The sequence below is a fragment of the Acomys minous genome, assembly GCF_964271855.1.
Source record: "Acomys minous genome assembly, chromosome: 8".
Lineage (NCBI taxonomy): Eukaryota > Metazoa > Chordata > Mammalia > Rodentia > Muridae > Acomys > Acomys minous.
In genome coordinates this window covers 126,518,589-126,545,096 of record NC_140489.1, presented here as the reverse complement: position 1 = coordinate 126,545,096, position 26,508 = coordinate 126,518,589, and the positions used below count along the sequence as shown (strand labels likewise).

The 26,508-nt window shown below is 45.5% G+C and overlaps 1 protein-coding gene across 11 annotated transcripts in view; it reads left to right on the top strand.

Annotated features, from left to right (window-relative positions):
* The window catches only part of UNC13B (unc-13 homolog B), a 199,199-nt gene that overhangs the window by 144,605 nt on the left and 28,086 nt on the right, over positions 1–26,508 (top strand). For 7 of the 11 annotated variants that reach the window (XM_084791248.1, XM_084791247.1, XM_084791256.1 and 4 more), the window contains 5 exons: positions 19,234–19,280; positions 21,563–21,641; positions 23,684–23,758; positions 24,193–24,412; positions 25,929–26,156. In XM_084791248.1, coding sequence (XP_084647374.1) covers positions 19,234–19,280; positions 21,563–21,641; positions 23,684–23,758; positions 24,193–24,412; positions 25,929–26,156 — 649 coding nt within the window. Of the gene's footprint in view, positions 1–1,838; positions 2,302–7,847; positions 10,497–17,113; positions 17,137–19,233; positions 19,281–21,562; positions 21,642–23,683; positions 23,759–24,192; positions 24,413–25,928; positions 26,157–26,508 lie in introns of those variants that run through there. The other 4 variants (XM_084791250.1, XM_084791251.1, XM_084791246.1 and 1 more) reach the window with 3 other exon arrangements.

The following is a 26,508-nucleotide window of genomic DNA, read 5'->3' as shown; positions in this document are numbered from 1 at the left end:
CGAGCTGGGGGAGGAATTCTGACTTAATCAGTCTTCCCTCTGTCTATATGAAACCCTGCACCTCTCCTGGCTCAAGCCTGGGAAACTCCACAGTAAATTGGCTGTGATTGGCACTGAAATTTGACAGTTTTCAAGTTATTTTCTTCCTCTGTATTTAGATGTGGTTATAGTTGTGCTGTCAGCCCTTATCTCTCCTGTCACCCAGGCAGCTCCCAGCTGGGTTAGGAGGCATTTGCCCTGCTGTCAGTGGTGGCTGCGTAATGAGGCGGATGGCTAGGGAACGGACTCTTTAGCATCTTTTGGAATCTAATTTTTCTGCCTTGACTGGCGGGGGGGGGGGGCGCAATGTTACTGGAAGAGGGCAGCAAGGAGGCAAACGCTGGCTCTGAAGCCAACCCCTTCTCCTGGGGATCTTGGATAAGATATGGAAATCATGATTGGTTTAAAATCTTGTTTCGAGCCAGGCACGATGGCTCAGGAACATGCGACCCTGGCTCTATGAGGCTGAAGCAAGAGGATCCTTGCAAGGCCAAGGCTAGCATGGACTGCAGAGTGAGGCTCTGCCTCAAAACTCCAAAGTTAAATAAGTCAAAGCTTTGTTTTATCTGTCATATGGGACTGCCTGCCCCACGGTGACAAATCTCGGATGGTCCCCAATGACATACACCGCCTGATTTCTGGCTTAGATGGGCCAGGCTCTTCTGTGGGTTGTCGTAGGAATATTTGAGGTAATGCTGAATCTATCAAGCGTGCACTGAGGCCTGAGGGAGAAGAAGGCTTTTCATTGTGACAGGCTCAGGGCTAGGCACAGCAAGCAGTGTTTTTCCACGTGTGGCTGCAGAGTGTACGAAGGCAAAGTGTTTCCATGTACCTGGCACTTTATGTCCCAGATGTTCAGTGGTACCTAGATCAGACCTGGACATTATGTTGCCATGAGCAAATTGAGTGTTCTTTGAAGATAAAGACACTTGATTTCCTAGCACATCCTACCTAGACTTGTGGAATTGTTGGGATTAGGACAACATGAAAACCACTAGACTGGAGAATCTCCACAGAGATGGGGCTGCTATTGGTAAAGGCAAGCTGGGATATTGGGGGTCATGAAAATAGGACTCTGCACGTCAAACAGCTTTTGAGTGATGTTGTATCACTTTGGGTTGCTAAGTTCTGAACTCTGGGTTCTAAAGCAGCCTTTGGTCTTGACTGCTGCAGCTGAGAGCTCATGTTGGGTTTCTCAGTTTCCCTCCTCCCTAGTCACCATCGTGGCCTAGCCTAAGGGAATTCTTTTGTAGTAGCTGTTCACAGATGTGTTTGAGGATGTGAACTCTGAGAAAACGGCAGCATTTGATGTGAACTGCACTCAGGCACTGTCTTTGCCCTTCAGTTCCTCTGAAGGCTGACGGCAGACCTTATATGTGGTGAGCCGACCTAGCACCTGCTATAGTGGAAGAGAAAAAACGGTCTTTGCATTGTGCTCTATCAGTTTCCTCCCATATTCTGGTTCCCCCTGACATTTGGAGCTCCTCAAAGTATAGGGGTCTGTGCCACATCTCTCTAAAATCTATAGTGCAGACACGAGAGGGGTGTATACATAGAAGAGGAGGAGGAAAGAAGGAAGAAAATGGGGGAGGGGGAGAGAGAGTAAGATCTATATTTAGCAAGAGGGAGAGACACTCACCAAGGGTGTGTGAGTGAGCTTGCTGGCAGGCTTGTATGTGCGTGAGTGTGCTGGGAAGGGGGTGTGTGCCAGCAACGTGTGAGGAGGGCTGGTGCCCTATGGGAGGGTGCAGGCAGGCAGGAAGCAGCTGGCGAGGAGGAGGAGCGGAGCCGGAGCCGGAGCTGCCCTGCTTTCCTCTCAGTCTCAGAATCGAAAGGATCGAGTTAGAATTCCACATCCAGTTGAAGTTTGGCTGCTGTTGCCTTCAGCAGCCTGGTCTTCAGAATCCCTGCTCAGCACAGAGGTGTGGACCAGACTGGATTCCTAGATTTGCAGCCACCAGGCTCCTGCCCCGCCTCCTCCGAGGGGATTTCTCTGCTTGGCATTGTTCCTATCATCAACTTTGCACAGAGGAGCCAGCCAGCTGGGTGCAACTGAGAATAATAGCTCCTTGGCTGTGTGTGTCGTTGGGCAGGCGCCTGTGCCGCGGCTCAGAAAGTTCATCCTGTGGCTTCTCCCGCAGTCTAAGGCATGCTTCTGAGCAGGTCACCTCTTAAAGGCCTTCTAAAACTTGAGAATTTGTGGCTTTAATTTTTTTCCTTTCCTCTCCTTTTCCTTAACCTTATTTTGGTTGCAGCAGCAAGGTAAGTGATAGTGAATGTCTAACTGGCTCTAAACGACAGGCAGGGACAAAGGCGAAGCATCTGTGGGTGGAATGTGGAGCAGTACGTTAATTATATAACTGCTTGAGCCAAATTGCTGGTGGGGGTCATTGTAATGAGTGAGAACCAGCAAGCTCAGCACTGGCATGGACTCTTCACATGCATGTGTTTGTGTGCTAGTAACCTGGCCTCCATTCTTTCTGGGCACTAGACTGTGTGTCTACAACTAACCTATCCATCCCATTGGATGTATGTATAGTTTCTACATGTGTTTATAACTTACCTACCTGTATATACTTATATATGTCCTCTTCTGTATTTACATTTCATATAGACCACCTTTCTGTCTTACATGAATACATATAAGCTATATCTACCTCAGTGCATTCATTTATAGAGAGCATCTGTACCTCCTCCATGCATTTATATATGTACTTAGGTAACCCTTCTGTTCTTACATATATTCGGAAACCTTTCCATCTTTCTGTACACACGTGGAGAGGGGCTGTCCTGTCCTGTCTGATGTGTATGTACATGCCTCTCATGTGCATGTATACCATATGAACAGAAATGGTCATCTTTAGTTTTCCCAGTCTTGAGTGTGTATACATGCATATAATTTGTCTGTTTATGTGTATAGTGAAAGAACCCTAACTTTGTAAATTGAAAACTTACTTAATCTTGGCCTTTCTCAGTGACCTTGGACAAGTCTAATTTACTCTAAGTTCTATTTTTGTCTTCTATGAAATCAGAATAATAATTCTTCTTGCCTTATAGGGTTGTAATAATAAACAAGAATCATGTAAACTGAAAATTCAAAATAAATGAATCTTTTGCCATCATTATTTCCTGTTTAGTGGACCTTGCACCTAACTGCACTCTTGCTCATGCAAGGCTTCCTTGGGGATGGGTAGCTCCTGCTGAAGTAACCGCATTTGCCGTGTAGCTTTGCTCAGAATATTGGAAAGAAACTACACAGAGCTACAGGATATTGAGAAGTGGTTGGGTTGAAAAGGGTCTCATCTTTTGTAGTTTGGAGTTGGTCCTTGGTTCTTTGCAGCCTTAAGGAGGATTGAACCGTCCACAAGCAGAAATGAGCTACTTCCAATTAGGACCAAAGTCAAGAGGTAAAAAGATGAGCAGAAGTAACAGAGTGGTTTGGGGTCACCAAGAGGTCACTCTCTTCTCTGCACTGAGCACCTGCTATCAGGTTTTGAAGGCTATCTAGAGGATTCCCTACCCCAGATTCCTAGATGTATCTTGTTCTGCATGGTAGCTACTGGCTACATGTGATTCTTTACTCTACTTCGATTTAAAAAACAAAAACAAAAACAGAGTCTCATGTAGCTTAGATTGGCCTTGAACTGTCTCTACAGCTGAAGATGACTTTGAAATCTTGCTTCCCTAGCTCCATCTCCCTAGTACTGGGAGTGGCCCAGTCAGTTGGTTCAGAGGAGAGGTGCTCACATTCAGGTCTAATGACCTGAGTCTGGTCCCCAGACCCCACAGACTGAGAACCAAATCCCACATGTACCATGGCTTATGTACATGGCATGCACGCGTGTGCACGCACGCGCACACACACACACACACACACACACACACACCTACACACACACACACACACAGAGGTGCTACCATGCCTGCTAGTTAGTCTACTTTGAGATGGGCTGGAAAATAAGCTATAATATATAACATTCAAAGATTTATTATAAGGGCTAGAGAGATGGATCAGGGGTTATGAGCACTATCTGCTCTTCCAGAGGTCCTGAGTTCAATTCTCAGCAACCACATGGTGGCTCACAACCATCTATATTGGGATCTGATGCCCTCTTCTGGCATGCAAGTGTACATTAAGTCAGAGAACATCCTATACATAAAATAAAATTTAAAAAAGATTTAGTATTAAAAAAAAGAATACAAATACACAATTAATTTAATGATTTTATATTGATTCCATGTTGCAATGTTGTTTTGGATTTGGCATTAAATAACACACATTGAGATTAATTTTACATGCTTTTTACTTTTTTATATGTTTGAAAAGGAACTTAAAGTACACACATGGCTCACATTGTATTTCCATTTGGAGAGTGCTGCTCCAGCTCATCACTAACACAAGGATCTGGCTGGAAGGACAAGGGGAATGCCATCTTCTCTCCACCAGCCTCATACGCTGGACACACACTCGCTAACTAGCAGCCTGGTAATTTTTGTCCTAAGTGAGTTTCAGGAAATTGTGAATAAATGATACTGGGAACAGGCTATTGGTTGTCAGTCTAGAAGGAACCTGGACCTTGAAGTTTTCATGTTGTCATGGAAACAGAGGTAGATCAAAAAAGTAGGAGCCTGGCATTGTAATCCAGCTGTACCATCATCAGTTCCGCATTCTTCCCATGGCGCAGAGGCCTCTCTGTGTGCCAGGCCCTGTGCTCTCCACAGTGAGGCCCTGTGCTCTCCATAGTGAAGCCCTGTGCTCTCCATAGTGAAGCCCTATGCTCTCCACAGTGAGGCCCGATACCAGGTGTTAGGAATTTGGAAATAAAAAAGAACATGTCCTTGGTAATGTGGTTAATATTGAGATTAGTTGTGGCCTCATGAGAATAAGGCTGTTCTTCTAGGCCTAGGGTCATGGTCTTGGTAAGTAGGTTTTTGAGAAGCTAGAGTACTTGCCCTACATAAGTACTTTCAGGTTAAAAATGTAGAAAAAAAATCCTGTAATAGCCAAACAGAACCAGTCTGTCGACATAGGTAGATCACAGGAATGTTTCAGGATGACACATTCTAGAAACTGCACGGCCAGGACCAGGCTAAGCTCTTGGTCCAGACATTCTCATTCTTTGCACTAATCTTGCTCTTTATGCTGTGGGCTCTGATCTCTTTCTTCTGACAAGATGCTCTAGGAATTGATTTTTCCCAGAGATTGACATCCTAAAAGTACCCACCCACTGGCTGGTGCTGGAAGCCACACAATCAACCACATTCTCCTCCTTATGGCATAACTGGTAAATGGCCCCAGCATCACATAGCCTTGATCTTGGGGGGCAGGGTCCTTGGCATTTTTGGCCTACTGCCTTGGGATTGTTTCACAAAAATTGAGAGGCTGCTGAGTGTGAGCTCATAGAACGTCTGCCTGTTCCCAGAGGTCCATGTTGTCTCCTTCAAGTCAAGATTTGGGTCAGAAGCTTTAAAAAAAAAAACAAACAAACAAGAAATAGTCACATTCATAATCATGTGTATTTTGACAAGTCAGAGAGAGGAGTAAATGAATCAGCCATTTAAGAATGCCAAGGAGTGTTCCTCTTGACTGGCCTTTAGCAGGTTGGTGCTGATGAAATGTAATTTAAATGTATACCCCAGGCCTTCTTAGTTTTCTATCATTAAATCTTAAGCTTTCTGATCACTTCACTTTTCTTTTCCCGTGTTTCCTTTTCAAATACAGCTAGCTTTTGAAGGATAGCCTTGGTTTCCCAACGTTAAGTGTTCCTTAGGGGAAAAGCCGCAGAGACATGTGCTCCTTGCAGATGGTGTACATGGAGTTCAGAGTTGACCACAGTGGACAGGCCAGCCAGCCAGGCCAGAGGATAGCGTGAACACTGTGAGGTCAGCTAGAGGCCTGGATTTAAGCAGAGGGTGCACCAAAGCCTCCTTATCCCACCCCTAAGGAAATATTCTCTGTGGCCTTACCTGTTCTGGTTTTGTCTATGACTTTCTTCTTATTCTTCACCCCATAGTAAATGCTTACTTTTATATAACAACTCGCCAATAGCATATATCACTTCATATTGTCATTCAACCTCATCAATTCTCTATCCCCCTAACTGTAATATATTAAAGAGTAGAAACCATTTCTTATATTCCTGGCACATAGCGTAATACCTGGCATCTCCTTTAGTATTTATTAATTCAAATTGACTTGGAGATCAGATGGTCTTGCCACACAGCCCCTGTCATTTCTTCCAGTAGTAGCAAAGGGAGAATGAGACAGAGGGTGGACTTGAGTCTCCCACCCACAGGAGAAGGTGGATGTGAGTCTCCTGCCCACAGGCTGCCCCTTTGTTGGTCGTCCATTGAGCTCTGAGCAGAGTAACTAACCCTCTGGTAACACAGTGAGCTGATCTTGTACTTCAGAACCTAAAACAGGATGATCAAGTGAGTGTGGTGCCCTGGGGAACCCGGGTGCCCAGCAGGTAGTTCTTCAGCTCCGTTCACAGAGAGGCAGTGGATACCAACCGGAAGATGGTTTGGAGGGTTTTGTTTGCTTGTTTAATATGGAAGCAAGCCTCTTTGTCTGGAGCTGGGAGAAGGTGCTATGAGCCCGGCTTCTTGAGACCCAAAGTAAAGCAGTAATGGGTGAACTGGACTTGTCTGTGGCCTCATAAGATATGTGAAAGTTAAAGTAGAGTTCTTACAGCAGCTGGAGAGAAGCTGGGGGTGGGAAGCAGGAATTCATCTAGTTTCGTCTCTTGGTTCTTGACCTAGTTTTCTCCCGTGAAAACACCGCTCATTTTTCCCCAGGCCCACGACTCATCCTCCTGCGTCTCAGTCCAGGGAGGCACAGTGCTTTAAATACAGGGCCACAGACTAATTGTCGATGGTGAGTTTACTTAAAAATGAGTTGCTGTTAGGTCAGCTTTTGTTCTGTAAGGCAATTTTTCTCTTTTAGTAAGTCTTTTTGAAGACTTACAAATCATGATAAAATCTAAAGGAGAAAATAGTAGAAATGACCTTGCATTACATAGTTTAAGGGAAGTGTGTCTCCAGCCAGCTCGTGTCATCCCACCCAGGGTAGCCTAACAGGACCAGAGCGTATTGGTAGCCTGTGGCCCTGGGTAGTACATGCAGCTCCCTGCTTGCCCCATGCATTGTGGTGCCCCTCCCAGTCAGAGGGTGAGCAGCACAGCCACATAGACATGTGCCTTGAAGTATCCTGAGTGCAGAGAGGCTGGATCTGGCTGCTCCAGGCTGAAGTGGAGCCTCCGTCAACTCTGCTGTGGATCTGTTCTTTGTAGGCCGTTAGCTGCCTGCCCTGTCAGACGTAAGTGTGCCGAATGCCATCTGAGTCCCAGACGGTGCGGCCCCTATGCTTCATCACCTTGTCCTAGAACTAGCTGTAGTAGTACGTTTGTCCTCCTTCCAATACTTGCCGTGGCCTCTTTCCCAAGTGAGTGGTTGCTATCACCAAACATGAACGATCAGATCTCTGAATCCTCACCAGAGAGACAAAATAGATGAGAAAGAAACATCTCCTGTTTTGTTTGTTTTCGTTTCGTGCATGGATGTTAAACGTCTGTTTGTTTGTCCTCGAGTCAGATTCTGGGGCTGCATTTTGTGATGGTTCAAATAAGAAGTCACTAATGACATTACCGTACCCACGTCCCAGCAGCTTGTCTCAGTACTGATGCTTTTGTACTTGTTAAAAACATAAAAGGCTTGATTTGGTTTTGAGTCAGTGTTTTAAAAGGATCCAAGGGAGGAGCACTGATGCCTTTAAGGCTAAGGATGGAAGGCTGGTCAGGGTGAATTTTTACTATCTTTGAAGGCATTGTTCTTATCCTTGCTTGACAGCTTGGTCAGATTTAAGTTTCCTGTTTCTTTCTGATCTGAGTGTACTGTTTTCTTTTTTCATGAGCTACAGGATAAGAGCCAAGCCGGGATCCAGGGGCATGTGTCAGGGTTGAGGCCCATACATGAGGTCATTCCAGGCAGCACTATGGTTAAGCCTAAGGCTTCAACAAGCAATAATTGCTAAAGACCAATCCAAAAAGAAGAAAGGAAGGAAGAAAGAAAGAAAATAAAAGGAAAAGAAGTACAGGCTCTTCCAAGGCAATTTCTCTTGAGCATCCCACCGAGAAATACGAGAAAGAAACAAAAAATCAACACCTCTCCTGCGGGGACAATGAACCGCTTACTGCAAGAGTCCGAGGAAGAGATCATGCTCACACTGGGGCCTTCATCCAGCCTCTCACCAGATAAGGCTAGGCCAGAGACTATATGTGGTGTCCAGAGCAAGTGTGCAGGTCCTACTGGGTCCTTACCAGGGGACAGCTTCCTGCCCCCTTGCTGTGAGTCAACAGGCTTCACCACTAGTGGGGAGAGAGCTGGGACGCTGGCCCAGCTTTGTAGCGTTGAGCAGCAAGCCAACAGTCAGCCTTCTCTGGCCTCTGCCGCTTGTGCTTCAGGATCTGATTCCCAGGAACTCTCACCTGCCAGCATCGCAAGCTGTTCAGAGCCCTCAGAGAGAAACCAAGCCAGGGCCCCTTTACCGAGAGGTGCAAAGCAAAGCCATAGGCATGAGCAGCAAGAGCCCCTGGGAGATGTAGTAGACTACATCATCAGAGAGCTGCAAGGCATCAGCCGTCTTCAGTCGGAGATCGCTGAGCTGCGACAGCACCTGAGCCAAGTCCGGGGCTCTGTGGACGAAGTGTCTAGCTGTGTAGACTCAGTGTTGAGTGAAATAGAAGGCTTGCACGTGGGGAGCAGCTCCCTGGCCAAGGTGTGTGATGGGGAAAAGGCCCAGGAACCCCATGTAGGAAGACCTGGAGAGGAAACCATTCTTTATCTGTATGGACTTCCTGAGCACGATGGGGAAAACACCGTAGAACTGGTGGACAACTTCCTAGCCAAGCACCTCTGTGTTAATGGCGTGCAGTGCAGGAGGTATGTCAGAGAGGCACACCGGGCAGGCACAGCTCCTGCCCCCCGACCCACTGTGGTGAAACTGGTCCATCTAGAGTACAGGGACCTCATCTTGCAGAAATCCATCCTCTTGCAGAGTGTAGGGGTCAGGGTTGCTACTAGAGAGGAACCAACCTGGCCCCCAGGCTGTAAGAATCCCACAAAGGAGTCTCTGTCATACTTGCAACAACTTGAAGGCCACAGTCGGAACTCTTTAAATCAGGGTAAACCAGCTCTTCAGATAGAAACAGGGGACAGAAAACACATGATGGGACCACACCAGATGAAGACTGAGGAGCAACATGGAGAAGCCCAGGCTCCCGAGCAGCAAGGCCTTTGCTTCCTACCAAAGGATGGTTTAGTAAAACAGAGTGATTTGTCTGAGGTGCAGGATGAAGTAACAGGAACATCAGGAGCATCATCCCGGGTAATCAGTGGTTGTCCTAGTGACCTGTCTCTCCTCCATCAACTTGAGAAGCCTTCCTCAGTGTCAGTCTCAGAAGAAAAAGATTGTAGGAAATCACAGATTCTCAAACAACCTGGAAGCCAAGAACATGAAGCATGTAAGGGGGCAAAGCTACAAAGTGACTGCAGCAATAAAATTAAGGACAGCAGTTGCCTCTCATTGTCCGGATCACTGAAAGCAGAGAGGGTAAATGCAGAGGACAGGATTCTAGGCTGTGAAGCTGGACTTGACATTCTGAGCTCAAGACAGCTGGAGGACCTTTTGGCAGACAAGTCTAGAAGGTTCGAGACTCTGAATTCTGACAGCACAGTGGAAGAAATGATCTTAGGGCCTGAGACTTTCAGTAACATGGTTCATATTGACCTGAATGAAGAAGAGAACTGTGCTGCCCAGGTCCTTAAGGATGTCTTTGATAAGTCCTCGTGTGTTCTAAGCGGCTCCCAGGAGGATGAGGATGTAGAGATTAAATTTTACACAACTAAACTGAGTCGAGCAATCCACCACTTCCGTTTAGCTCTGCAGGGAGTGTTCCAGAAGCCAGAGAACAGTGGATCTGTTAGTCCTGAGGACCTGGAAAGCATCGGGAGTGGTTCCCAGTCAGAGAGCAGCGATAGACTTCTCGGGACAGTGAGTTCAGGAGGCACCCATGACTGTTCAGTAGAGAGTCCAGGAAGTCAGGGGAGCGAGAGCTTGCTCAATGTGGTCTCTGGTGCTGTAGGCATCTCCACACAAGGTGATCAAACACCTCAAGACCCAAGCAACTTCTCTCTTGCTTCTAATAGCTCACTTCTTGCAAACCCATTGCTCAGCTTCCCTCAAGCCTCAGGTCTAGGGAGTGAGCTGTGTTCCAGGCCTGCCTCTCCGGATCAAGGCAAACTGAGTTTAGAGCAAGTGTGTGCAGAGACCATTTACCTTAACAAATGCATCAACAATTTTAAAAGCGTTCTAAAAGAGAAAAGACTGAGGCAGAAGAAGCTTTTGCAAGAGCTAGTACAGACGGCGAGCCATCTTTCAGTAGAAGACGTCCCCTCAGGTACTCTGCGTTTCTGTGTAAAGGGATCCCGGCTGGCCCAGTATGTCATTCATTTGCATGGTAGCAAGTTTCACAAAGTGATGGGGTTGGTCCATGGCATACAGACCTTAAGCAAATCTGTGGGAAATGGAGGGAAGGAGTGTGAGGTTCGGAGGGAGGTTCTAGCCCCTGTCCTTAAGCCGTGTCTCGTCTATGGGGGAGCCCGGGAAGAAGCCATTTGCCCACTAGCCTGCAGCTGTAGATGTAGGAAGCAAGGATGGGAAGTAAAGCACACTTATTCCTGGTGACAGAGGAGCAGAAAAGGAATTCTGTGTTGCTTTTTCATGGTTTTCTTAGACAAATTGTTATTTCCCCAGTAGTTGATGGTGCTTCCCCATGGCCGTTGGAAATCTCCTTACCCCCACCTCTACCCGTCCCCATCCCAGTTCTGGCCTTGCCCACACCGAGCCTTATTTCTGAGCCAGAGTACCTAGGAGCCGCCTGCTAACGGCACTGAGCCTGCCAGGGGCCCAGGGGCTCTCTGTGGGTCCTATTCCCTTCTTGCCTTCCTCAGCTACCTGAGAACTAAAACAAAATATGAGTTCTAACTGCAGGAAATGAAAGAACTTGTTTCTAGGCAGTATGGAAATCTGTAGTTTTACATTTTCTTCTCCCAATCAAACTTAAATTTATCCAAAGAGCATATGCTATATTTATCCAATTTTAAATGTAAATGGGGTTATCCTCTTTTGCATATAACCTGATTAGGTTTCCCAAGACAAAATTAAGACGAAGAAGCGTATCTTACTGTCAGAAGTGTAATGGATCAGGTGCTCATACAGTGTTGCTGTGATGGGGTGATATAACCTCTAAGGAAAGCACTGGAAAATGTATCAGGGTTATAAATATGTACACCTCTTGAGCCCTCAGCCTCACTTCCAGGAATGCATCTTGCAGATATGTTTCTACATATGGAAGTGGCATATGTACAAGGCTATTTTTGAAGTATTGTTTTTAATATGATTGAAAACAACCTGAATGTCCTTTAAATATATGATGGAATAAAAATTTGGCACACACAAACAATGAGATGCAGTACTATATATATATATATATATATATATATATATATAAAGTGAGTTAGCTCTTTATTAAAATGGAAAGCTACCTAAGCTTTGTCAACCTGGAAAAAAAAGCATAGTGCAGAGCGGTGTGTATGAGATGCTCCGTTGCTGTAAGAAGAGAGGGAAAGAAGTACACACCCACAGGGCCTGCTGTAGTGTGTAACCCTGAGGGGAAGACGCATGAGAAGCTGGTGTAGTCACGCATTACCTGACAGAAATGCGCTATTAGTAACCTCCCCACTGTGTGAGCATTAAAACATACACACACAAGCCTAGATAGTGTAGTCTGCACCTGGGCCATAGACATAACAGCATTTCTATATGTGGCCTGTTGTTCACTCAAATGGTATGACGCACGTATCCTTGTATGGCTCTCTATGGGAGGTGGTTTGCTAGGTGAAAAAAAATGGAAGACCAGTGGAATGGGGTGGAGGCTGTTTTTTTTTCTTTCAATTTTTAAATATACTTCTACCTCTTCAATGTCTAAGGACTTAAATATGCTGGTAATATCAAGTCATAAAATTTAATTTAGAAAGTAAAAAATTGAAATCATATCACTTTCTTTTCAAATATCCCTGGAGCTGTTCCTGATACCTGTGTATGTATAAAACAGTTCAGTTCCTGTACTTGTCATCCAGGTTGCTTCAGCTGGTCCCTGGTTTATGTACTCAGGTTTCTCTTGTTCCACTTGTAAAATGCTGTCTTACAGTTTGCCTTGCTTTTCCTGTTGTTAGCATACTGGAGTATATGCTTCCTTGTAACCTGAGGCATTGCGCTCTCCGTATCAGCCTACTGCTTTTACTCTTCAACAGCCCAGAGCACCTCTTCCTTCTAGAATTCTTATTCTGTAAGGGTTTTCTCATCCTCTTTACTCCAAGGCCAGTTTTCCCCCCTCCTTGAACATCCAGAAATTATTTCTTTGCAGCAGCAAAACAAGCACTGTGTTGTCAAAGCGATGCGTCCTTACAAACCCCTTGAAGCTGAAGGAGAACTGCTGGGTCAGAAGAGCCCTGGATGGCGGCCATACTTTAAACTGCCAGCTCTGTCTTTAATCCTCCTCCTAATGAGTCGACCAGCGTCTTGACACAACTGGTAGTCATTTTCTTATTTTTATTATGGAAGCTTTAATGTAACTTCCATAACATGAAATTGTGTTTACATCCATTAAGAGGTGGCATAACATTTTTATTGTTTATATATTCACATACTTATAAAACCACCAATTATCTGATATAAGACTCCCCTTTAGCATTCCCTCTCCCACTGCTTTGCCTTCAGCCTCCGACAACCACTAGTCTCCTTTGTGTCTACGACTTTGTGTGCTCTGCATATTTTCCATAAATAATTTGTATAGTAGCAGATGTTTTGTGCATATTTATTTAGCTTGTTTTCACCAGTGGTATTTGCATGTATCAGTACTTTATTTTTATGAGTGACTGAATAATATTTATTGGGGGACATTCTGTTGATGGTCACTTGGAGGACTGTTACACGTCTTGCTCTTAATAATGCTGCTGTGAACACTGGTGCTGTGTATCCGTTTTGTGTGGATGTTACACATTTCCAACAGAAACACTGGATTCTGATTTCATATTGGCATTGACAAGAACGTTTGTCCTTTCGGCCTCTCTAGTGGTTGTGAAGTGGTTTCTCAATAAAGTTTTGATTTTCTTTCCCATAGTGTCTAGTGGTATTAAACATCTCTCCAGCCGGGCGTGGTTGTGCACGCCTTTAATCCCAGCACCAGGGAGAAAGACAGAGGCAGGCGCATATCTGAGTTCAAGGCAGCCTGGTCTGCAAAGTGAGTCCAGGACAGCCAAGACACAGAGAAACCTTGTCTTGAAAAATCAAACCAAACAAACAAACCCATCTTTCTTTGTGCTTATTGGTCCTTTTTATTATCACTTGAGTAATGTGCATTTAAATTTTTGGCACATTTTTAAAATTGTTTGTTTGATGTTAAGTTGTATACAAGCTATTTATATGCTCTGAATATAAATACATTCATTATCAGCTATATTAGTTACAAATATTTTTTCTGATTTTATCTGTTGTTCATTTTCTTGATCTTGTTTAGGGAAGCATTTTTTTAAATAAAATTTTTATTACTTTAAAAAGTTTACTATGGTAAAATATATGTAACAATTTTTTTTACCATTTTAAATTGTATATTCATATTATACAACCATCACCACCATCTATGTGCTTTTTTTAGCTCTGGAATTTTTAAATACCAGCTGCCCATTCTCCCTCCCTTAGTATAGAAACTTTCCGTTTCTGTGAATGAAATAGTGAATTTATATCCGTAGAACCAAATGATGCCTGCCCTTTGAGGCTGGCTTGTTTTGTTTAGCCTCATATCATCTAGGTTCATCCATGTGTCAGTGTTTTCTCCCAGGCAGTGTGCTACTGCCTGTATATGTCACGTCGTTATCTGTGCCTTTGCCTGTTGTGAGCAGTCGGTGGCATCTTCCTGTTGTGATCAGAGCTGCGTGTCGAGTGGCTGCTTTCACTGCTCTGCTGTTTGTGCTCTGCGATGGGCTTCCTGCATCAAGCATCTTCCACAGTGCTTCTCTACCGTAGTTTTTGGGACAGGGTCTCTTCTCAAGCCCCACACGGAAGCATAAGATAGAATCGTAGTGGAGGACATGTACACGCACAAATTTTTTTAAGTAAGGTGTAGAATGATTAAGGAAGACTAACCTTGACCTTTGGCGTACAGGAGCACATACTTATACATGCATATACACAAGTTCACGTTTCTCAAGACGTATAAAAAGGGAGATGTTTCTGCAAACAACTTCAAGAAACACACTATCGATAATGTGCATATTGATAATTGATAATGATTGATAATGCCATAGAAGAGTTCACACATGGAGGTCATGTTGACAACATGATGGAGAGAAGTCTTATTCTACTTTGGAAGTCAAATAAGAAAATTCACAGAGATTTTAATATTTGATCTCTGTCTCTCTGTCTCTGTCTGTGTCCCCTCTCCACCCTGGTCTGCTTCATGAGCAGGAGGGAGATGTGTAGCCTCAATGGGCAACACTCAGTCTTTGAATATGAGGTAGATCCAGAGGAGAGGCAGAAGGGTAAGGTATAATGGTGTGGAGATTTAAAATGTTGAAGTACTTAATGTGTTGCCATGAGGCATTGATGCAGCCAAGCAAAGGAAAACTGCAATGTACATTTTGAAATAGGCAATGACGTATGAATTAGAGAGGACCATACCCAGTGCCAAGAGGTGAGCACAGAGTTTCTTGTTGTGTCCAGATGAGAGGTGGTGAGGCTATAGGGTAGGTCAATGGTAATCTAGAATACAGATCAGAAGATGTCAAAGATATTTAGGAGTTAAGTTACAGAGGATTGAATGATCAACCCATACTTACTGGGTGAAAAGAGGGAGAAATCTAATTGTCTGTCTGTGGGTGTGGGAGAGCTGTCTCAGGCCTTGCATATGAGAAAGTAAGAGGAGGTATGTGGTGTGGTGGTGGTGGTGGTGGTGGTGTGTTTAAACATCCTGAATTTAAACTAAGCATGAGATACACAGGGTAGCAGTATGCTAGGCTAAGTAGGAATCTGAAGGTTCGGTATGGCTATGGTTAGGGCAGCAGCAGGGATGGAAGAGACTAGTGTAATGATAGATTGTCAAATGACAGTAGTATCCAGTTGAGAGCCAACATCTTATCTGCCTGCCATAATCTGCCAACGTCTGTATCTGTCTACCTACCTGTGTCAGGCTGGTAGGACAGAATGAGTAAATATGTGGATTTTTGACTCTGGGGGGAAATGAGATTGTACAAAGTATGTGTAAGTCTAAGAAAATTGGTAGGAGAGGAAAATTTGGGGCTTGGGATCAAAATTTTAAGAGTCTTGATGGCTTTGTGAGCTTATTATATATGTAAGATATTTATGTGTGTTTGCATGTGTACATGTGCACATACATGGGCCTAAGGTTAATGTGAGGAGCCTTGATTGCTCTCCACCTTCCAAGTGCCAGAGTTAAAGGTGGGCTGTCATGCGTGTCTAACTTATCTGGGTTGGGGGAGGGGCTTGACCTCCCTTTCTCAGGCTTGTGCAGCAATGGGACCATTTCCTCAGCCCTAAATTGATTACATTTTACTCTTGAGAATACATTTTTGGAAAAATCAAGGGCAGGGAGAGGTAATTAGATATTGAGACCGATTTAAAAGGTGGAGAAGGAAAGTAATATTTCCAGTCTGAGTCTCAGGGCCAAAGTATTTCTTGCCTAATTGTCTTACTCAGAGAGAAAAAGTATGCCCAGGAGGGTGGGCCGTGGGTGTGGAAAAGATCTGTTCCTGTTCCAGGGCGCGTTTGTCTTTCAGTCCACACTCACCTCTCTGGTGCTGCACTGCCGTGGAGGATTGCGCTCACTCAGTTCATCCTTCTGTGTGCACAAGTGACTCACCTGCTCATCAGAAACAGCTTAAAGAATCGGGACCTTATGAATTAGTGTCTTCTATTTTTGATATGATAGTGATAGACTTTCAGATGGAGAGAAAAGAAAGTGGAAGGGCCTAGTTGGATGGATTTCATAGAACAGGAAGCCTGTGCGGCCTGACCACATATGGTCTTGTATGCACTGCAGTCTCTGGTGGGGGCCTGACCACATGTGGTCCTGTACACACTGCAGTCTCTGGTGGGGGCCTGACCACATGTGGTCCTGTACACACTGCAGTCTCTGGTGGGGGCCTGACCACATGTGGTCCTGTACGCACTGTAGTCTCTGGTGAATAGAAGAGGGGAATTTGTTTCCTGCTTTGACTTGCTTGGCCAGTCTGAAAGTGTCCATATCCTTTGCTCCGGGATTAATACATAATAATAATTGCTCTGAGATGAATACATAATAAGCAAAGCTGACATAGGAGTTATGGTTTTAGTATCCAAATCAGTGTGGTTTCTGTTAGAGCAGTTGCTACCCCAACGGTCTTTACACGTTCAACATCTTGATCCTGACTGTAACTGTAGGCCCTACTTTGGCCCAGCTTAATTGAGTCTGGAGAAACATGCCTGGATTTACTGTGCAAATGCATGGCCAGCTCTGCACCATGAAATGGAAAGGGCTCACCCACCAAGCTTAGGGCTTGAGGACTTATATACAAAGTGGTTCCACTCATCTCTTAGAGATACAAGGTACTGTGTGCGCAGCAGCGTGTGCTGCTTGTGGGAGGAGACTGGGTCTGTGGCCGTGGTGGCCCTAACTCTGAACACAGGCCACCATGGAAAGAGGAAAAGGATGAGTGGAATCCGCAGGCAGACCTTGGCCTTTGTGCTGAGTATCCCCTGGATGTTGTTACTAAACCCCAGACCACCAACATAGGAAGTGGGGGTTCTGGAGGTTCGTTTGTGGCCTCCCCCAGGGCTCAGAGTCCCTCTCCTTCATGCCGCTTAGGATTAGCTGCCATTCTTTTTGGGTGCCTACAACAGAACTGGATCTACTAACCTTTCTGCCATTTTTGTTTTTTCCTGCTCTTTCTCTTCCTGCAGAAGGAAAGCAAGAAGCTCTTCAGGTTGGGCCTCTGGTCATTTGGGCCTATTTTGTTGTTTATTTTCTACTGTTCTCTGAGTACTGTGTGTGTGTATATGTGTGCATGATCTGTGCCTCCGAGCTTTGGTTCATATAGATAATCTGTTTTCCAGAAAGAAGTGTGTGTGCATGCTTATGCTGTGTGTGCTCATGCCACCTTCCCTGGAACACAGTGAGTGAATGTGTGTGTGCCGGCATGAATGCACATTCAGTAGAGCATGTGTGTGCTTCCACTTGTACTCAGTGTGACACTGCAACACACTTAACTGCCCTCCCTTTTATAGTTTTTACACTGTATGTCCATTTCCTCACTGTTGTTGTCGACTGTAGCATATGGTGTACCTGACCTCTGGCTGCTGAGCCCAGCATGATCACATACTTTATATTTGGGATCAGGTGCTACCACAGATAGCTTTGTCTATTGTCTGGGACTCTTAAGTATGAAAAGTGCTTTTATGCTCTTGAGCTGGCTCCCTGGCCTCTCTCTGGGCATAAGCCTCTGTCTGTTGGATGGCCACACCAATATGCTCTGTGCCTGTTAGCAATGGCTCTTGAATTTAGTGAGGATTTACTTTGCTTGTGACTTGGGCCCTAGCAAACACCGAATCCTGTTCTGATGTGTTTGTCCGTAGGTTCTGAACCTGTAAGATTCATGCTCACCATGTCTTTTTTCCATATCTGCATTCTGTCTACAAGTCTACCTCAGTGTGCTGTGTATGCATGCTCTGTGCTTCTGCAAACTCTTGTACTCTCTGCGCACAGGAAGTGTGCATGACCTGGGCCTGGCTCCCAAAGACTTTTTGGTCTATTTTCTGAAGCCAAGTAGTTTCTGGCAAATGTCTAATTTCAAGAATTGGGGGGGGGGCGAGAATATTAAGAATCCGCTCAGTATAGTGCCTTCTTCTGGAGTGAAGATACACTCTGGTTGGCAGAGTCTAGGACTGCTTGGCCTCTGCCTCCGCCTTAGAGACTATTTCCCATTACTCTCACCTGCTGCTGTTTCTTCTGTTGGCACATCATTGTTTGTCCCAGCCACTCTTTGCTGTCTTTTGCTCCTAGCCCTCCCCTAACGCTGTCATCCACTCCAGGGCTTGGACAGGAGGCAGATGAGGTGGCAGAGGGATGAGTTAAAGCTCAGGCAATGTGACAGGATGTTCACTGAGATGGACCAACTTCTCCTGAGCAGTTGCCTTCTTCTCCATCATCAGTTGTCTGTCTTAGCTCCCAGCTGTCCCGCCTCACTCCACCCGTCACCCCACCCCGAGCTAACCACGTTACTTTTGCCCACTTCTGGAGCTCATTTGCAGCAGGATGGTTAAGGGGCAGGGTAGTTGAGTTGGCAAGGAACAAAGCAAGCCAGCAGGCCGCAGACGTGCTAATACTAGGTTTCTTGTTCTCAAAAGCATGCGCAATGGGTTTCCTGGAAACTCCCATTAACTTTAGAACACTCTCTTATCTGGATTGCTTTAAATTTTGCTTGTTGTTTGTTCTTTTGCTTTTGTTTTATGAAGAGTCCTTTTAAACATAGGGATTGTTTTATTGTTTGTAACTGTTCTTTTCTTGTCTGTCTGTTGCCTCAGTTTTCAGCTTTTCATCCTAAGTTTTACTTCTCATAAAATTCACCAGAATCATAACCCAAGTATTTAATCCGCCCTGTGATCTCTTACTAGATAGTTTGTAAGTGCAGAGACTGGGATCACACTTTGGTTTACATACTCTGAGCTAGAGGTCTGTGGGCCCCCAGCTGTCCCTGTACTTCAGAAGGGCCTGGGCCCCTGAGACAGCCCTTCTCCTGCCGTCTGCCAGTCACTGACAGAAAGCAGGCAAGAGCTCCGGCAGCTAGCTCTTCCTAGCAGATCGTAGGCACGGGACCTGAAAACTTTGGCTTTTATCCTTTCTGTGCACTGTGGCGAAGAAGCCAGGCACTGCTCAGTACAGCAGCCTGTTTGAGCTAGGCATTAGCTTAGACTTTGGACATAGACTGGCTCTATCACAAAATGTTCACATGACCTACTTTGCCCAACCTATAGGCACTCTCCCATCTTTGCCATGAGCTAACTTTTTTTTTCTCTTTTTAAAGATTCCAGATGATGGTGACCCCTCTTTGCCCCAGTGGCTCCCAGAAGGGTAAGTGATTCTCAAGATTCGTGCGGACCCCATCTCGGTGTACTTGTAGCTTTTCTCTGGAGATACGTAAGACATCTCCATATGCAGGACTGTGGCAAAGGAAGGGGTTGGCTGGCTCTCTAGGGTAGAGGATAAACTTGCTGACTGACTCCCTAGAGGCTGAAGCAAGAGCTTCATGCAGGAGTCCCTGGGCCAGGAGAGAGCACTTTAGTGTTCAATCTTTGCCTAAGATAATTTCTTATCTATCGTATCGTATAGGTTATGCGCTTTTCATATAGAAAATAAGGGCATTAGAGTAAATATCTTTATCTGAAAAAATGTCATTTTCGTTGTTAGTAGTGGATTCTATCACTCCCTGGGCTCAGTCCTGCATCAGCTGTTGGGAGTCACTTCTTACATTCCACTCTGGTCAGGGCACAGTGGCATCTCTTCTGAGCGCCCTGTGTTCTGTCTGGGCTTTGTCTCTGGGAGTTTCTGACCCGTGTGATTACACCAGAGTCATTTAAAGTTCACCTGATGCTCACAGCTGACTGAGTGTTCATGATAGAGGAGGTCACGTGTGTCGTGTCCCCCCCCCCCCCGGGTCTCTCCTCCTGACACTAACCATTTATCTCCCTGGCCTTCCTTTTCTTGTTACCCTGCAGAGGCTTATGACATCACTGCCTCCTCCTACTCTTAGCCAGGGAAGACTATCAGATCATAAAGTTAGCTACTGCATTTTTCATACACACACGCCTTTATCTTCTTTGGTCAAGGCAAATTATTTGAAAGAGCCAGCCCTTTCCATCTCTTGAAAAAGATAATTTGCTGCAAAAACCTCTTGACTTAACCAGAGTGTGTTGTATTGTTAGAATTCACTATAAACTTGAATTCACTATGAATTCCTGTCACTAGTTGCTTCTTCAGTGAACTTTAGGCTTTTTCCTCTAGTAATTATAAAATGTATACTTGCCAGTAGAGCATGTCCAAATTGGCTTTAAAATGAAATGCAAGGGTTTTAAAAAATAATTTCCTCTTTTTTTTCTTTCTGTGCTTCCCAGGCATGGTAATCTCATTAAAACAAAGTCCACTGCCAGTGTTGACTAGTTTAGTAGACATCTGTATGTTGAGTTGGCTGGTCCAGATCCTGGTCTTAATCTAGTTTGTCTAGATCATGGACACACCTGCCTATTCTTCTGGGACTTCTCTCTCTGTATAACCCAGCTCTGCAGCATCTCTGGCTCATTGTTCTTACTAAAAGCAAGTGCACAGCTATTGGGTATGTTGGTGTGCACCCATAAGTTGGACAATCTTAGATAGGAGTCCTATGACTTTATGGCCAGCCTGAGCTAGCTATATAGTGAATTTAAGGCTGTCTGGACAAAGTAGTGAGACCCTGTCTCAAAACAAAGCCAAGAATGTAACGTTTATTTGGGGGATGATTTATTTGTTTTCCTTAAAGTTCATAATTTCAGCACTAAAGTGCAGAGACTCTTGTTTCCCTTTGTAACTGAGCCTCGTTTTATAGGAGAGACACTAAGACTCAACGAGAAGATGGGATATTGGCAGAGGACACAGGGAGTTGGCAGAACTGTAGCCAAAGTCCAGGTTATAGCAACATAAGATTGAAACTCCTTTGGAGGCATGCTCCACTTTTGTTGTTCTTTTCTAAATTGTTTGTTATTAATAAAATTAGGCAATGACAAAAATAATAAGTATAGTAAAAGTATAAAGTACTTGACAGATCTTCAGTTCTTTTGGTGTAATTCTTCTCTGGTCTCTGTAGACTCTCAGAGTCCCTTTGTTTTTTGCCTCCAACCCCACCCGTGTGGCCTTGTAAGTCTACTGTCCTACCCCTCAGCCTTCCCTGAGGCACGGGGCTTAAGGAGACCATGGAACTCTCCTTCAGCATGTCACTGTTTAGTAGTCTCGCTTACTTAGGCAGCAGGCTCGCCAGGTAGAGCCACCTTGTGGGCTCTGTCATAGCCTAGCTTGTGCAAGACTTACCTTTGGGGAGCCCTTGGTCTGTGTGGAGTGGAAGCTCTCGTGGTCCCCACCTTGCCTTCTGGAGTATGAGCATCTTCAAATAAGCCAATGTGCCTCGGCTGTGTCAGTGAGGAAAAGAGCTCTCAGACTTGAGAGGACAGGAAGAGTCCAACCTGGTCCCTTGGGTTCCTTCCTTCACCAACTGTCGTCCTCAGCTCTTTCGAAGGGAGCAAAGGGAGAGCAAGGATAATAGCACACAGAACCTGCTGGTGACTCAAGGATAGACTGAAGATTCCGGTGTTTTCTTCTCTTCTCAGGCCAGCTGGAGGTCTCTATGGCATTGACAGCATGCCAGATCTACGAAGAAAGAAGCCACTGCCACTTGTCAGTGACCTGGTGAGTGAAGACCCTGGCGTTAGCGTAGGCAGTAGTGGGGAATATACCTCACTAGGTCAGCTTAGAATCAGCCATTTCAGACTTACTGATACTTAACGATCGGTTCAGTGGTACCTAGTTCTAACTTACTCCCAACTCAGAGCCCTGGGTTCTTCAAAGGGTCAAGTTCCTACCTGAAACATTTGTCAGTATTAAAGGTATAAGCCACAGATGCTCCAAGTAGGGAGGTTGCAGAGCTACCTAGAGGAGTTAAGATGCCTTATTTGATAGCCTGGAATGGAACCTGACTCTGGCCTCTAGCCCTTAATTTAGATTATTGAGCATGATGTGTAATATGCTTAACTTGGATGTCACCCTTGCTAGAGGTCAAATGAAAGCCTCCTCCTAAAATATATGCTCCATAGACTGTATCTGTTAACCTAAGACACTGAGAAGAAATGGTAAGACGTTCTGTGGAACTGAATTGTGTTAAGCTCAGGAGTTAAAGGTGCTGTTGAGACCTCCAGGAGGACCAAAACCTCCCATTCTAGGCTGTCCTTTCTAACGCAGGGTCAGTGTGAGGAATCCTTGTAGCCTGTGAATGGTGGGGCTAGAGTGGGACCCAGGCCTTCCCATGCCAGAGTGTTCCCATTTCCTGCCACCGACACCCCTGGGTTTCCTGGCCACTCCTTTTCTCTCTTCTCCTAGTCTCTGTTTTCTTTTTCTCCCACTACTTTCTCTCTCCTTCACTGGATGGATGGAAATGTCACTTAGCCTTTTTCTTATCCTCCTTTCTTTATTTACACACTTCCTACCATTTCTGAATCTTCGTTCTCATTCTCTTATTATTTTATTGTGCCTCCTTTTCCGCCAGCTGGTGGAAGATGAATTCTGATGCCATCTTCTCTTTATTACCGCCTATCTCACCTTTCTTTTCTTTCTCCGTACTCATTTCTCGGTAGGCCCTCCTTTCCCACAAGCAAATTATGTCTTGTTCTCCCTCCTCTGACTTTCACGCTTGCCTGCTTTTCACTTTGAGACTAATTGTCCTTAGAGTGATCACTCTCAGCCTGGGCCCTGACCAGCTTTCGGGGTAGGAGACAGTTGTTAGTAGGTAGAGGTAGAGGCGATTAGAACATGGTCCCTGTGGTAAGCTGGAGGAAAGAACCGCTCACTTGCCTCTGAAAGTTTTATGCCCTTAGGGGACTTTAATGTCATCTTGTTCTTTCTTTGCTCTCCTCTACACAGGCTATGGTGAGTGCACCCAGAGCCCTTCCCCAGCCTTTTAAGAGTCCACATCCCCAAAGTTTTTGAGCCCCTCCCAGCTGATGTTTTTGCTTAGGTTCTTGTGAGTTCTGCCTGTTTAATGTCTGCTGCCTTAATGACATCATGAGCCTTCAGGGGCCACCTGCCTTTAGGACGCGGGCTTGGCAGAAACATGGGGTCTCTCTACACAAGGACCTGACTAGAAGGACAGCCCCAGTTCTTGAACTTCCCTCTCTGTCCTGTCTGCCTCCACTGTCTCCTTTTACTTGCCAAATGCTATTTATTTATTTGGGCTATTGGCCTCTGTATCTCCCATGGATTGGGTTGGGGGGGTACCTGGGTGTGGGGCGTACCTGGGTGTAGGGAGGTACCTGGGTGTGGGGGTTAGCATGGATGGTTCTCATCTGTGACTCTAATAACTTGTGTGTGTGTTTTATTCTTATGGCCTGTTTCTTACTATAATTCTAAGCTTTTCATTTTTCCTTTGTCTTCTCATAGTCAAGGAGTCTCTATGGGATAAGACACCCTAAGAGTAGTGGAAGAGGGAAGCTCTTTGGATATCCTGAAGGAAGCACTGCTCTAACATTGCTAGAACAGTCCCTTGAGGACCTGAGGGTTTACACCTTAACCTAGGGCTCTATTACCTATTACCCAGGGGTAGTGTCTGAATGACAGCAAAAAATAGAAGCAAAATGGTATCAGTTATAGTCATGTGGCTTTGGGAACTGAAGCTGCCTCCCCAGGACTTTGCCAGTCCTTTGTGGCAGCCAGCGTTGACAGGTAACTCTTCCTCACAGTCTCTGGTCCAGTCTCGGAAAGCAGGAATTACTTCTGCGATGGCTACACGTACTTCTCTCAAGGATGAAGAACTGGTAAGTGACGTCTGGACTTTTGTGAGTCTACTGGCCTTAGGACTGATCATCTCTGTAGTCATACTAACTGTGACTTTTAAAATTCTGTTATATAGTTGCCAAGGTCTCAGTCTTTTACCCTGGGAGAAATAGGAGTCCATATTGGAGTCTTAAAGCTTATGAGCGTTGATCCTGGAGTTTTATAGTGAGCCTGTTACCCTCTGTTTCCCTAGAGTGAGTGGATGCTCAGGCTCAACAGGGGGATTGCACATTTTAGAGTGACCTTCTCTGTGCCACACTGGGCTCTGGGCTGGTCCAGGCTAGGGTGTGTTATCCACTACCACAGGAAAACAGAAAACAAAAAACAGGGACCTGACTGTCCCATAGGGTGTCCCCTGGCACTTTCCAGCACAGTCATACAGTTGTTGGTCAATGATGGGGCATGTGTCTTTCAGAAATCACATGTGTATAAGAAAACTCTTCAGGCCTTAATCTACCCCATCTCGTGTACTACACCCCACAACTTTGAGGTCTGGTCTGCCACGACACCTACCTACTGCTATGAGTGTGAAGGCTTGCTCTGGGGCCTTGCCCGGCAAGGCATGCGCTGCAGCGAGTGTGGAGTCAAGTGCCATGAGAAATGCCAGGACCTGCTGAATGCTGATTGCCTACAACGTGAGTTGTCTCATGGGATGAAGACTGGGGAGCAGAGGCAGCAAGGCCTTTCTAAACAGCATGAAGCAAGAACAGTAGTGTCTGCTTTATTATCTCTCTATTCTGCCTTATTCCGAGGGCCTCTACTTTTCAGGAAAGTAAGATGCTCAATCAAAAAATATTGCTTTCCAAACAGTGGTCTTACAGCACTCTCTAATGCTCCTTGGGGAACATCCTTTGAATTTTTTATACCTTCTGATGCAGTTGGAGCCTCTTGCAGGATTCATCTGGTTCAAGGGGTTCAGCTTGAACAGTGTACACTGTTGCTCATGTAACTAGAGCATGCTTAATTAAAGACTGAGAGTACAAGAAAAGAGATTTCTATGAATTTCCAGGCCTCCCAGAGGAGCCTCCCGTAGGTCTAGACCCTAGGAGACAGAATTTATTCCCCGTAGATAGATCTTTTAGAAAATAGAATTTTCAGGTAGCTAGAGCAGCAGTCTAGAAGGGAAGTGTGCCAAGCTCACAAAGCCCAACTATATGTCATGTGTGCCTCTGATAATGTCAGAGCACAGCAACAGGAAAAGCAGCAAGTTCCTAACAGGGAAGGTGACAGTGCTCAGAGTTCCTGCCACCCTGCCCAGCTTTTGCTGAGCTTGCTCTCGGTGTGGCCAGACTCCAGGAAGAATGGGATTGTAGGGAAGTATTCTCTTAGCCCTCTGTGCCTCTCAGCTGTTACTCAGAGCAAATAATAAATGTGACCAATTCTTGAGCAGTTGCTAAGTGGCAGGTCCTTGGCTGTATTCTGGGAAAGAATCTATATTATAATATACATGTTGAAAGAATGTGTATTATAGTCCTGTTAGGCATGGTGGCACATGCTCATAATCCGAGCACTTGGGAGGCAGAGAGAGGCACGTCTCTGTGAGTTCAAGGCCAGCCTAGTCCACATAGGGAATTCTAAGACAATTAAGCCTACATAGTGACATAGAGAGACCCTGTCTCCAAAAAGAAAAGAAAAAAAAATCCCATAAGATAAGTATCATTATTTCCTCATAGAAAAAAAGTGGTTCACAAAGCTAGGAGTGGTGGAGATAAGATTTAAACCTGGTCTGACACCAAAGCTCTCATTTTCTTATCTCAGCACACCAGTGCTGGGATTACAAGCACTAGGACCGTATGGCTACCTACTATGACTCCATGACACAAGACACCGCTTGGTGATATTTTGACTTTAGAGTTAGAGACTTGATGGAAGCTCTTCCAACATTTATCTAAACAGAATAGTGTAATGAACTCCCACCGTCATCGTCACTGTCACTGTTGTCATCGTCGTCGTTGTCGTCATCATCATCATCATCAAGCTTCTGCTGCCCTTCAAACCCCTCTGGCCTGGCAGCAGGCCCCACAGAGAATAGTTCACAGCATCCTTCAGCCCCTCCCGTTGTCCCATGCCTCTTCCCAGCACCTTCCCCAGCTTGACCTTGGTCTGGGAGGTAGCCTGTTGCTTAGCTCTGCATTCTGGGCCATCCCTCAGGGGCTGCTGAGAAGAGCTCTAAACATGGAGCCGAGGACCGCACACAGAACATCATCATGGCCCTGAAGGACCGCATGAAGATCCGAGAACGGAACAAGCCAGAGATCTTTGAGGTCATCCGGGACGTCTTCACGGTGAGCAAAGTTGCTCACGTGCAGCAGATGAAAGCAGTGAAGCAGAGCGTCCTGGATGGCACCTCCAAATGGTCAGCCAAAATTACCATCACTGGTGAGCGAGCCAAGGGCGAGGGCATGGGGAGGGTGCTAGAGGCAGCATCTCAAGGATGAGGGCATGAGGGGACGAGGGGTTGAGGACAAGGAGGCTCTAACTAGAGGAAGAGGGAACCCTGTTGCTCATCACTCCTCCCCCACGTAGACCCTGATGCTAGAAGAGGCAAAGACTTGCAAACAATACAAGGACATCCTAACAATCTGACACTGTACACTTGGTTAACAGTCCGAGCGAGTCTTTAAAAGCTGGGTGGGAGGGAAGGGGCAGGGAGGAGACCAGGGGATAGTCCACTAGGGCTTTGCTAGTGAGGTGCGCAGGGACAAAGCATGTGTCCATTAGAGGGTTAGGG